General features: G+C 36.0%; 1 protein-coding gene across 4 annotated transcripts in view; it reads right to left on the reverse strand.

Annotated features, from left to right (window-relative positions):
* Window positions 1-13,549, reverse strand: part of LOC126869906 (UDP-N-acetylglucosamine--peptide N-acetylglucosaminyltransferase 110 kDa subunit) — a 14,331-nt gene extending 782 nt beyond the window's left edge. The window contains exons 1-12 of one of the 4 annotated variants that reach the window (XM_050627090.1): window positions 13,169-13,549; window positions 12,886-13,061; window positions 9,796-9,946; window positions 9,475-9,718; window positions 9,223-9,291; window positions 5,583-5,779; window positions 3,268-3,357; window positions 3,027-3,207; window positions 2,291-2,893; window positions 1,688-2,202; window positions 485-938; window positions 23-399 (exon numbers count right to left, since the gene is read on the reverse strand). In XM_050627090.1, the coding sequence (XP_050483047.1) occupies window positions 23-399; window positions 485-938; window positions 1,688-2,202; window positions 2,291-2,893; window positions 3,027-3,207; window positions 3,268-3,357; window positions 5,583-5,779; window positions 9,223-9,291; window positions 9,475-9,718; window positions 9,796-9,946; window positions 12,886-13,009 (3,005 nt within the window). In that variant the 5' untranslated portion in view covers window positions 13,010-13,061; window positions 13,169-13,549. Of the gene's footprint in view, window positions 1-22; window positions 400-484; window positions 939-1,687; window positions 2,203-2,290; window positions 2,894-3,026; window positions 3,208-3,267; window positions 3,358-5,582; window positions 5,780-9,222; window positions 9,292-9,474; window positions 9,719-9,795; window positions 9,947-10,459; window positions 11,008-12,341; window positions 12,400-12,885 lie in introns of those variants that run through there. The other 3 variants (XM_050627080.1, XM_050627100.1, XM_050627069.1) reach the window with 3 other exon arrangements.
* Window positions 13,550-13,773: the final 224 nt, after the last annotated feature.

The raw sequence follows: 13,773 nt of genomic DNA on the forward strand, positions 1-13,773 counted from the left end.
TAGAAGAAAACGATTTACTTACTATTCCCTGTCAGTACCCAAACGAATAGCAATATCCTGGTATTCTTGTCGTGTTCGTGCAATCAATTCAGGGCATCCCAAAGTATTCAACTGACTAGCAGCAACGCGAGACGCTAACGTTTCACCTGGTAGTGTAACCACCGGAGTTCCGGTCCATAAAACATCCATGCTAGTAGTGTGACCATTGCAAAGTGGTGTGTCCAAGCATACATCGGCTAACTGCCCTCGTCTAACGTGCTCTTCCTTCGCAGCAACATTACTAAACAGAATTCTACCGGGAGCTAAGCCTAACTGTTGAGCTGTTGCTTGTAAGTTTGGTTCACCAACGGCCGGAAAGCGTAGCAGCCACAATACAGAGTTTGGCACATGTTTTAGGATCTGAAATTTAGTATCGGTTTATAAATATAAAATACGTAATAATTTTAATAAAATAAGTTCGTTACGAAAAAATGAATGAACTTACATGTGCCCACATATGAAGCGTGAGCGGATCAATTTTATACAACTGATTGAAATTGCAATAAACGACTGCATCTTCTGGTAAACCATACTGTTGCCTCGTTGTGATCATAATATTTTGAGGCACTTCTTCACCCGTAGCTGTTTTATTGTTCACTTGTGTAGTGGCCATACCATTTTGAACTACAACACCATTTACGGACATTTGGCATTGTCCAGAAGCAATCATAGTTTCGATTGGAGTAGTGGTTGGTAGTTCTGCAACTTTCAGCGAAATTTCTACTGGTTTATTTTCAGCATCCGGTACAACTACTTCGCGAATTTCTTTGACACATGTATTTTCAATCATTGGAGAAAGATCGGTGGCATTTATTACAGCTACGTTATCTGCTACCTTGCCCTTCATATTCAATTTGTCCGTTAAGATGAGACGTTCCTTTAAATGTGGGAACATTTGCCTGGAGAAGAAAATATATAAGATAGAAAAAAATGTTAATTAAATTTCATGTATAGTACGTATTTTCTCCATAATTGATCGAAAGTCGGGACTACTCGGCTGTCCTCAGATGAATTTTCATGTATAGGAGTTGATTGAATGTAACAGATACGATCCTCCGTTTTACTCAACTTATAAAAAAAGGGCGAATGAAAGAGGAAGAAGTCCGCGAGTGGATTTGATAAAAGAAAAACGTATTGGTTAGACAATCGTAACGTAGCAATAACAACGGAACTTTTTTATTTTCAATCCTTATTGAATAAAGCTTTAACCAATGTAATTGTGAGGCTTCCCTGATTAAAACAAAACTAAGCACGAAATAATTTGAAATATATTTACTTATTTACTAACATTAACTTATTTTCTTTCTATTATATATACATGTAAATATGATTTGAACTATATCGTGTTTGGTCTTATTTTAATCAGAAAACTCTCATAAATACGTTAGTAAAATTTTAATTAAAAGCAAATTAGAGATAAGAACGTTTCATCATTGAATAATTAGTATTGTTTTATAGAACTGGAATTGAATTTGATTAAGTTACATTACTCAGCTGTCGAACTCCGCTGTATGTCAAAGGGAATACTATAATTTCTTGAGGAGAATTCACTCAATAGTAGGGATGACGACTGATCAATTATGACAAACATAGTGGCAATCAATTATAGAGAAAATACTATATGCAACCGCATATCTTGTAGACTTACTTATGATCTCCAATAAAATACGTGTGTGGCATGTAAGCAAGTTTTTCGCTGTATTGATTAGCAAGTTCCAATGGTGATGTAACTTCATCCGTAATTAAATAATCCATGAAACTAGCTCCTGATGTTCCTGGATATCCAAGCCACATCACCTGAACAGGTGCTGGTCTCAGAGCGAATATTTCATTTCTCGCTCCTTTCGTGTATCCATTCATATTTACTAAAATATGAATTCCATCCGCGTTAATACGATCAGCTGCTTTCCCATTGCACGGAATCTGTGATAGATCTACGAAGTGTTCAGCTTCTCTGGCAATCTTTGCTCGGAATGTGGTTCCGTCATCCGCACTGAGGGCGTAGCAAAAGATTTCAACATTCTGTCTCTCGTGCAGTCCTGGGATTGATTGCATAAGATGACTAGTAGGATGATTTCCAAAATCTGACGAGACATATCCAATCTTTAAGCGAGCACCGATCTCACGTGGATACTTGTATGGTTGTTTATGTAACACATGAATCTGTAACAGATATAAAACCGTCGTGAAACAAACGTATTTGCATTTTTATTGCTTCAGATAAACCGTGTACTTAAAAAATATCATTTACCTTCTCGATGCAAAGATTTGCATGCCTAGCAGCAATAGCCTTTCTAAATTCATGAGACAACGGATAGAGCATGGAATGGTGTGGGTGTACGCTAGGCAACCTATTCTTATCCAGTTGTTCAGCAACGATCGAAACTAATTTCTTCATTCGAGCTTCATAATCAGTCCAGTCGCAAACGATCTGAAGGCAATGCGCTAAGTTACAATATGCATCAGGGAAGTCGGGCTTCAGCTTTAACGCAGTTCGGTATGATTGAATAGCCTCAGGAATGTTTCCAGAATCCTTATGAATCGAAGCTAAATTGGAATGGGCGTCAGCGAAAGCGGGGTTAATTTGAATAGCTCTTGTATAGCATTGAAGAGCTCCTTGTATATCTTGCATTTCTTTCAGAGTATTGCCCATATTCGAGTACGCATCCGCGAAAGTTGGCTGAATACGAATAGCCTCCTTGTAATGCATTAGTGCTTCATTTAATTTTCCTTGTTGCTGTAATACGGAAGCCAGATTGCTATGAGCTGCGGCAAACTCAGGGAATACTTCAAGCGCTTTCAGATATAATCGAGTTGCTTCTTCGATGTATCCTTGTTCACGTTTTATGTTGGCCTAAAATTCGGAATACATCGAATAACAAAGAGAAGAAACGTAATAATAATAAAAAGTGAAGACAGAAACGCGTTACACGTTATTGTCTTGTTCATTAAACTTTCCCACGGAATTTGAATATAAATATAAGTACCAGATTATTAAGGGAATCGGCATGTGAGGGGCAGAGGCGGAGAGCCGTATTATAGCAATCCTCAGCCTCGACCACTTGTCCCTTTTCCTTGAGCGCGTTCGCCAAATTGCAGTAAGCATCTGGGAAATTTGGTTGTAGTTCAATAGCACGACGGTACGTATCAATGGCCAAATCGATAAGCCTGTAAAACAGAATAAGTTAACGCACGATAAAAAAATAAACAAAGTATATTCCCCCTTACCCTTGTTCATAGTAGACACACGCCAGATTTCCATGTACGACTGCATTGTTAGGACTGAGATTCAAAGCACGCAGATAAGCAGCTACAGCTCTGTTACAAACAGAAAATTCGTATGTCGTTAAAATTCATCACACAACGAAAGAAAACATTTAGGTCGTTTTCTGAACGAACGGACGATGAATCACAATATAATCGATTCCAATTGAATCAATAGTGTCGCATCAAAGTATACGTGGAATTGCGTAGAAAGTTCTTTGTTGGTTTCGGTTTTGGTAACAATGGTTGATGATACCACACCCGACGACACACGGTCTTTGGATAAATTGCACACGTGCTGCGCACACCGCCATACGGTGACGTGTCACGCCGGTAACGCTATACAGAAAATAGTTATAAATTAACCTTTTCACGTTATATTTAATCCACGAGATACATCCACGGGTTGAGGATCGTGAGAGAGCTCGTTCTAATTGCACGCGTAACGAGGGTGCGATCGTGGTCGAGGGCGAGATCACTGTATACACGACAACACACTGGTAGTCCATTCCTTCTCCATTTCCATATCTCAATAAATTAATTTGTCTGCGTGTGTGTGTGTGTGTATGTGTATGCGTGTATGTATCTTTTAAATATCAATAAACAAAATCAACAACTTCCTCGACAGATAGTAGACACGATACCACGAGCAGCTTTCCGCCGTGAAACTCGCCACGAGCTACGCGTTTTTGGCATATCCGTTAAGAACTTATACACCCTCCCACGGAGAATAAAAGGGGTTCTCTCTCCATCGTAGGGGCGGAGCGATCCTTGAAATCGATAGTTGCCCTCCAGTTTCTCCCGCTATTGTGCGTAACTGGAATTTAGATTCCAAGGATTCCGAACACTCGTAAATAAGAAAATGCAGCTCGTATTCCAGTGGTAATTTCGCATCTGTTGCCAAGCAAGCCCCATTCTCTCTCCGTTAAAGAGGCTGTGTGGATACGTACGTATGACAAGAAGGTCGAGATTCTCGGAAGGCGAACAGGACATGAATTCGCGACATGTGTAAATCATCTCTATGCTTGTTTATACATCGATTTTACGTATTATCGTTGTTTCTTTTTCATTAAATTTTTAAATGTAAATATCTTACGATAAGAACCGATGATATCTCAAATATCGTAATAAATACGGAAAATCCAGAATAAATGGATCGTTTTCAAATTTACACATGCTGCGTAACATTACCAAAATAATAGAAAATAATGAAAGCCGCTAACACACCTATAGGCAAGAAATTAGGAATTCGCGTAATGCACGAGTGAAGGTTGCCAGCGGGCATCGCTCTGGAGAAACGAAGGACGATGAACTTCAAAGGACGCTGTATGAATATCGATTCGGTGTTTACACGTCGGCTCATGCGCTTTGCTCGCGAATTCTTGGTAAACGTGTTTCAGAAACGGAAAACGTGTGAAACCTTCCGACCTCGTTCGTCTCTTTTCGCGCGGCAAAAGTAAAAATAGAGCACATTTCTCGTTCGAGCACGAAATATTTTCGTACCGAAAATACAGCAAAGAACTTTCGTGAAAACAGTCCCATTATATTGGCACAAAAATATATTGTTTGACTTGTGACTCTCCAATTAACGTAACAGTATTGAACATTAATGGTATAACTGTAAGTCAGATTTTTTTAGCACAGACTTTATAAACCGTCGTCTATGAGAAATTGAAGAGACGACGATCGATCATACTGTGCATTTTAAAATATTGTAGGAGCCGACGAAAAACGAGAAAGAGGTTTCATGAGAATCGAACCTAGGGCCTCCGGCTGGTAAGCCGGGACTCTATCCCTATCGCTAAGGCGTGTTCTCATGTTTCTCTTTATTATTATACGTCTTACTGTGAAGTTTTGTATTGTCGTATTATAACAACAAAAGAAGAAGATTTTTATATAATTTTTATATAAATCTACTCGCATATCGAATGATTTTTATTTTCTTGCCGAACATTGGCCGTTTCACGTACTATCGACCGAGAAGTTAAACGTTTCAATTGCAAGTTTTGAAAATACTAGTATTTTAAAGCAATATCACAAATTATAAAATTATTGTTACTAACGCAGAATTATGAATAAACATTCTATGTATTGTCAACGGTTGTTGCATTATTTCGCCGTTTAAACCAGTTCAACAAATTGTTGTGAAAATTGTCATGTATGTTAATATCCTATTTGAACATGCAAGTATCTACCTTATTTCAAATAAAATGCCAATTCAAACGTTCTAACGAAATGTACGAATATAGAGCCGCTAGAAATCAATGATTTAATCTCACCTATCAAAGATTCTAGCCTCTTTGAGTACATTGCCAAGATTGATGTAGGCGTCCAGGAAATTTGGGTCCAAAGCTACGGCCTTCTCGAAGTGATGGATCGCCAACCAAATCTCGCCTTGAGCGTTGAATACACAGCCAAGATTACTCCATGCGACTGCGAAGTCTGGCCGCGTTTCAATCGCCTTTAGATAGCAAGCCTATAGACATAAACAGAGGATCAGAGAAGATGTTCCCGTACTGTGAGAGACGCGCCGCGCGCTTTGCCCGGCCTCTCCTCGCCGCGCCGCAGCTTTCACACATTTCACCACCTTCGAGAAATTTCAGAGAATAAAATTATCTCTTCATACATTCGTCCTCCCTGTCTTGCTTCGTTATCTCCTTTTTCCTTGTTCTACATCCCTTTACTTCGAACAATTCTTAATGCAAATCATCCGCGCCAAGTATTTTGTTCGTAACAGAGTTGATATAAATACCTTTAAGAATCAATTGTATTCAATTTTACGTGATGAACTTTATCACGTTTATCGATTGCGCGATTATTTCTTTATTACATTCTCAATATTCATTATTAGCGATCGATATTCGATGAAAGAATAGAAACTTCGTTGGCGATGAAGAAAAATTTGATAAACGCTTGGACATTAGATAATTTTACGCGATTTTGTATCTTGGTGCATTTAATGACATGTAAAATGCTAACGCGAGAGATTTATAGAATTTTGTGTAAGATTTGCTTTAACTTGGGATATGACTTCTTTCGAAGAAAAACGAGAAAGAATCAGAAACAGAGAGAACGAGACCCATTTTGCAAATCATACAATGTGTAAGTGGATTGGAATCTAGTGTGAAAACAGGAGAAAAGGATTTAGGTGCGCGCTAGAAACGTCATCGTAGAAAATAAGCGATACGGGTGTCCTGTCTCGTGTCTATCGATTCTCCGGAATGCGTCCGGTGGACTCGACAGCACGTAGTACGCCCCTCGCCATTGTTACTTCAGTTCTGCTCAATTCACTTGGCCAATTCACCTCCAACATTGTCCATTCTCAGTCGACGAGCTTAAACAAACATTGTTCTTCATTACCCATATGTTCCCTTGATCAACATTTACCATCAATTAAATTTATATTATCGTTTATCCCTAGGAAAATATTTGTCGAAAATCTTCTTTATATGACGACGCTCCTAAGGGTCAAGCAGGGATGTGCATCGCGCGTGCCGAGAGGCGGGCTGCATTGTTATAAAAAACAGAGTAATCCGTACCTAAACAATAAGTAAAAAGGGCATTTACAGTCGGCCGATCTCTATGGGAAGCGGTAAAGAGAGGCTGGATGATAGAAACGAATAGGATTCGTAGCATCGGGATAACCGGATATGGATAGAAACGTTGAAGTTGGATGAGCTTTAACAGAGGATTCTCGTTTCAATGGAGAAACAGAAATGAGTCGTTCATAAGATCTTCATCCGTATTTCCGTGCTTCCGTATCTGCAATCGCATACGAACGTCGTAAACACAGATGCTGCTAAACCTTTCTATCCCGAGTTAAAATGATCCAACTTTCAATCTCTTTCGAAACAGCGGAGCCAATTGGTCTGATGGAATGTTCAGAGATCGGCCTTGGGAATTACTTTACCTGCAGTGTACCCTTTGGTAGGTTGACGGTAGGTACGGCTCGCAAGTTCTCATAATAAACTTAGACCGAGAGACAGTGTGTTACTGAATAACCAGATTCAGGTTCACCCTTTGACGAAGGAACCCATGGTAACCGACCAATCACATTGCTCCGACTTCCCCTCCTAGAGTTGATCATCCCATCCACAACAACAATACAGCTGCGTTAATGTCTCTTCACTGATACTCTTCGCCTCAACTTTGTCTTTTTAATTTTTTTTATCTTTTTTTTTATATTTTCTTTTCTTTTTTAAATACGTATACAGAGGTACCTAGTTATGCGTGCCGCTGAAAGACACGCTTCGCTGAGCTCGTCAGCCACCATATTATAATCGTGCAATTCTTATCCCAGTTCCTCAATATCGATCGTTAACAATTACATTGAAAATAGATTCCCCAATTAACAAGAAGGAAAGAACAAATTAAATCACCTTATATAAAGTACAACAAACGTCTTAATCTCGATCTCAATACATTAACGATGTTTTAAAAAATTATAAAGACCACGAATGAATGTGTACGTCGCTTTTTATAGCTATGAGCAAGAAAGATAAATTTAAAAAACCATTTTCCTGTTAAAATCAACTTTCATTTTATAGTCCCATAGACCAGTAGTTCGAACCGATATCATTCTGTAAATGTAACATTATTGGTGGCAAAACGTACTAAGCGAAAAACGAACAAGTGAACTAGAGAGCGCTTAAGAACGACAGGAAATTCAACGGAAGGCTTCTCTCTTTGCTGCAGTAAGTTCTGTCGATGAGTTTGATTGCAGAAAGTACAAAATATTAAATAAAGACACCAATGGGTAATCAATGTAGATAAAGCAAAATTGTCAGCAATTTATACTGTCTGCAATTATTTCTACTCGTCGACTATCGCCGCGCCGCGCTGCTATTATGAAGTAGACCACTTGACTTGTTTATTTTTCTATGTATCATTGCAACAAATGAAACTTGTGGGAGTCAGAAAAGTCCCGTGAGTTTCCAAATTAAAAAATATTTTGATGCACAAACGGCTTACATAGATTCATAAAAAATTATCAACTTTTTATATTAGACATTACGATAGGTGTAGAAATGGTCAAGTGATCTCGCGCAATTATCATTGTACACACAACTTGTTTACTTTTAAAATTGGAAAGAGTAGAGATAGTGGAAAAGAAAGGTCGCATTTGTCCACGTATATGTAACGGATCAGTATACCTAAAGTAAATACACATTCAGAATGAGTTGAATCAAATGAGATGAGCTTAAATGCTACATTCGCGCGCTGCTGATCCTATTGTAGCTTGTAAGAAAAAAATTAATATCTTTTACTTAATCAATAATAAAAAAAGATACTGCTGTAATAGGATCGGCAAGTTAAACTTTGCAATAACACCAAGTAAAGAAATTTTGTTGTTACTCTTATCAGTGTTATTCCAAAACGCGCAATGCGAAGAGGGATTCTATATAGTTTTCAGCTAATTTTAAACTTAAACCCTCATGCTGCGTTTGATGTCTTGAAAAGAACATTATTTTGCTCCGAGCATCTTTGTTGATTCTCAATAAAAAGGCAAATAAAAACAAAGACACCAAACGCAGTGATTAGTTAATTAAATGGAAAAACACGCACAATGGGCAATCTACTACCAAAACTTAAATTTTCTGTTCATGCCTTTTTAAAAGCTAATTCTGATAGTAGGCCACCATGCGTCGCGCACATATCTTTTTTCACCGCAAAGAGAAAGAGCTTTTCGCCTCTAGTATATGGATACCAGTTGTTCCTGGTTGTTCTATAGAGCTGCCAACTAGTACTTGCGCACATTTTACGAAATGCATCTGTACCTTGTCAAAAAAAATTGTCAAAATGAGACTGCAAAAGTCAATATCCTAGTATTTGATTGTGGTATTGATGCATCCGAATATGTGCATGTCACGTTAAATTAAATTAATTTACAACAATGTGTAGCAGATAAAGAAAACCTACCTTGGCTTCATCAAGTCTTGCTAATGCTTTCAAAAGATTACCGAGATCGCTTCTCACACAGTAAAGATCCTGTGAACATATAAGAACATATAAAAACGTAAAAATCTATATTGAATAATCCTATAAACAAGCAGTAAACAAGCAATCTTTAGAAAATAAGTCAAAACTATATTTAACATAATGTAGTAGCGTTTAAACTATATGTAAAGGACTAGAAAGAAATATGTATTAATAACAGAGTGGATTTCTCACAGGGTTATATTGTAGAGCAGTTACATATGCTTGAACCGCTTGTTCCATATCTCCTGCAGCTACTAATGCAGCTGCTAGATTGATGTAACCATCAATGAAATCTGGTTTCAATCTAACAGCATGTCGATAGTTTTCCAAAGCTTCCTGTAGTTGGCCACGTTCCTTGTAAACATTTCCAAGATTGCTGTAAGCCTCTGCCAATAACGGATTCTGCTTTATTGCTAAGCTACTGTAATGTGCAGATCTGAAATGCAAGAACAGAAATTTATTAGTACTGTATTTTATTTAAAAGTTACATAATAAGTGGAACAGGTCGCTTACTTTTCTAGCCTTCTACATTGAAAATGAATAGAAGACAATAATAGAAGAACTCCTGTGTTATTTGTTTCCTGCCTCCAGAGTTGCATACAATGTCTTTCCGCATTCTCATAATCTCCTGCCTGATATTCTCTATGAGCAAGTTCCAGTAGCCCTGAAAAACATTAACTTATGGATATCTAAGTAATCTTAAAAATTATATAAAAATAAAATTTGTCAATATTCACGTAAATATAAAATGCAATAATGTGTAAAATAATACTTTTTACAGAATATAATATTTATCAATTTTTCATGTAAATTTAGTTATTTTTGCACATATTTAAATATATATATATATATATATGTATGTATATATTGAACTACAAGTGCTGCTAGTATATCACTACACCAATAAGAAATATGCATATTGTAGATGATTTACATGGAATATTCCTGTTTGAAAAACGTCTGGGTACTTAATACGATCTATTGTATATAAATAAAAATATAATTTAAGTGTTTTAATTTCAAAGTGCTTACTTCATATCATAAACTTCACAAAAGTTTACATAAATAAAATATACCTATACACGCGCGCAGAATAAAATATATCAATTTGTTTAGCCGATTTTTTGGAAACTTAAAATAGCATGAGAAAAGAAAGTAAGAATTAAAAAATACGAACAATAGGAGTCAACTGCAACGTTAATGGTTTGATTATCAGTGATTGCAATTAGCTCTTTGCCTTGCGTATCTTGTGTAACAACTAGAAGATTCTGTCCATTTTGCCACTCGACGGTTCCATTACAAACGTCATCCGAACTATTGACCACGTTTCCAATTATGCCGGTCGAATTTTTTATTACGTTTTCTTTCTTCTCTGCCAGTTTTATACTCATTTTGTCCACGAAATTGTTCCAAACGCGTTATTCTCTTCTTCCCAATTCCGATACGCACACTGTTTTCACACAATCACCTCTGATACAAATTCGAGACTTTTCCACGTTTCAATATTGGTAACTCAATTTTTTTCTTCGGTAGTATCTGCTAGCTAATTCTAAATTAATTTTATCCTTCAGATTCACTTTCTTTGTGTGTACTATTCCTTCGTTATTTCAAGTCACGCAACGGTACCTATTATTTCCTCGTTTCTGTACACACCGTGGCCTCTGTGTTTCTATACAAGTTATGCTTTGGCCAGGTTATCCCCGGTCTCTGATAGACCAAGAAGCAACCTGATTGGTCAACTCAATGACTATGGCGGACTCCTGCATCGCTGGGTAAAATCAAGAGATGGGGGTAAGGAAGACACCCGGCTCAACACCGTAGATATTATGCTCGGTGCCCCATGATTTTCACCTTCTACATTTTGTCTCTTGCGTTTGATAATTTTGCTTTTTTATCATTGCTGATATAACTAATAGACGTTTATAGAGTTAATGTTAAGTTATTTTTAGTAACGAAAACGTAAACTATCTGATCTAACAAATAAATCTATGTTATCGTTGTTTTGCTAATTTTATCCTTGTTACAATCTTTCTATTAATGAAAAAATGTATCGAATATATATGAAAGTATGGTTATAAAAAAAACATGTAATACGTTTCAACTTATAACATTTTACTTATCAATAATAACAACTAATAATCAGAAAATCAACGCAAAATCTAATAAAGAGCAGAAAATTTGTATTTTCAATTTATGAACGAAACCAAACATCTTCTTCACATGCAATCAACTTTTACTAAAAATTAATTTCAAAGTGAAAATTATTTTTATAATGACATGGAAGCCGAATTTTTATAATGACATAGCCGAATATAAAAACTAAATTATAACAAATATAAAAAAAAATTCGGTAACTCCTAAGGCGCGTGTACATAGTACGTGGCTGGGGGCACACAAAGAAATTACAATAGTGGTTCTCAACCTGCATAAATAAAACTGACTTTTGAAATCGGTTGCCTATTTTTAATATCAAAATTTACATCTCAAAGGTCGAAGTAACTTTTGTAGTATTGCAATATTGATTCTTGAAACTTCATACAGAAAATTCAACAAAAAGTATAACATATGTTTGTTGAAGTCGAAACATATTATCACCTAATTTAAGATTTAAAATAATATTGATTCTAGAGAGAGAAATAAAATAGAGATATCATGAAATTTTGATATATGAATTGATACAGTAACCAAACGTTTAATTGCAAAATTATTACACTAACTAGCAAAAAAGAACCACTGGCGCTATGCGAAGGGACGGTCATCCCCACTCTTTCGAACGGAAAGCAGATGGTATAGGTACCGATACCGAGTGGAATATTCCACCGTCACTTTGATGAAGCGGAAACAGCGACTGAAGAGTAAGAGGGAAGAGTAGGTAGCTTAAGAAAGCTTCTAAACGGGAGAAAACCACACACAACAACGACAAAATAATAATGCTTCGATTCGTAAAGAAAGTAAAATGAATTCTAAAATTACCGAATAATATTAAAGACAGCAATAATATATACATACATATATCATAATAAATTTCTGATAGATTTGTAGAAAAGGAGAATATATACCTGCCATAGATTTATTAGGTTCCCGCTTATATGACGTTTTCTATTTTTTATTATATACCTATAAATATCATTTGCACATAGTTATGTATATACCTCTGTTTTATGTTATTACGGCACATTGCGATAAATTAAATGATGTATAAAATACATATATCATGCACATAAATTAAACGAAATATTGATGATGATTGTTTCTCTACTAATGTACAATTTTATTCGGTAATATTTTTTTTAAATTAAAATTTAATTCCAATCAGATTATTAAGATTAACCAAATCGCGGACATATCGTGGAAAATCTTACAAATCATATCAATACATTAAATAAATGGATAAATAAAATACATAACAATAAATAAATCTGTATAATCTTTACTTGCCGATATTAAGCAGAAATTTGTATGATATACTTTTAGTAACACGAATCAGAACATTTCAAAATCAATATCTGCAAACTCATTATTCATCTGATCGGACACCTCGCGAATACAATTTTGATTGTGAAAATGGAATGGTACGTAGTTAAAAATCATTTGACTACGTACCAACTGTCGAAAGCTGTTGTATCTCGTTCATCTTGAGAATGACACTGGTGCCTGCGATTTGTTGATGATTCTGCTGCTGTTGCTGCTGTGGCTGCTGCTGTGCTTGCATGATGACGACCACCATAAAAAATGATACATGAACAAGAACGGCGTAAGAAGTTGGTAATCAAGGGCCACTGTTCTTGCCAAAATCCAGTATCAAAATCGAAAGTTGTATATAAATGAAATCTGAAAAGGACTTTTTACTTTCCGGAAAACGGAAATAAAAACGTGCGGCACTTACATTGGTATACACTAGCGCGATCTTGTAGCGTGCGCCATTATGGATTTTCAAGCACTTTACTTAAACCGAGAATTACTAGACAATATGCAAATCACATAAGACACAAATTATATAATGATCAATTATTTTGTTATTCAAAAGTATTTTTTCTATACGTTTTTATCACGATAGCTGAGTTCTTCACAAACAACGGCTTGTCAATTCTATAATAACTCGAACCACGAACGTAATACAGTCTGATACGAAAAACCAATCGATGAACGTATTCCGAGTCTCTAACTCGTTGCGTTCTACGCGCGGGAAATACGTCATATTAATATAACCGATAATCAACTTGTGCACACGCGGCTATTGTATTTCACGAACCCTGCAAATTCTTAATGTAAAAATCGTTTTTGATTGATGAAACTATTATAATATATGCCTTAAATGTCATATAACGTAAGAAAATTTGATGTATAGCTCAAATTAGAATTAATTAATAATTGTGTGAAATTTTTTAGCATAATAACAGTTCAAATTAAAAATTCTTGTTCGAAAATATAATCAATGAAACAAAATATTTCTTGATTGCATCGATTCTTTTTTCTATCTTTGTGTAACTA

The sequence above is a fragment of the Bombus huntii genome, chromosome 1, assembly GCF_024542735.1.
Source record: "Bombus huntii isolate Logan2020A chromosome 1, iyBomHunt1.1, whole genome shotgun sequence".
Lineage (NCBI taxonomy): Eukaryota > Metazoa > Arthropoda > Insecta > Hymenoptera > Apidae > Bombus > Bombus huntii.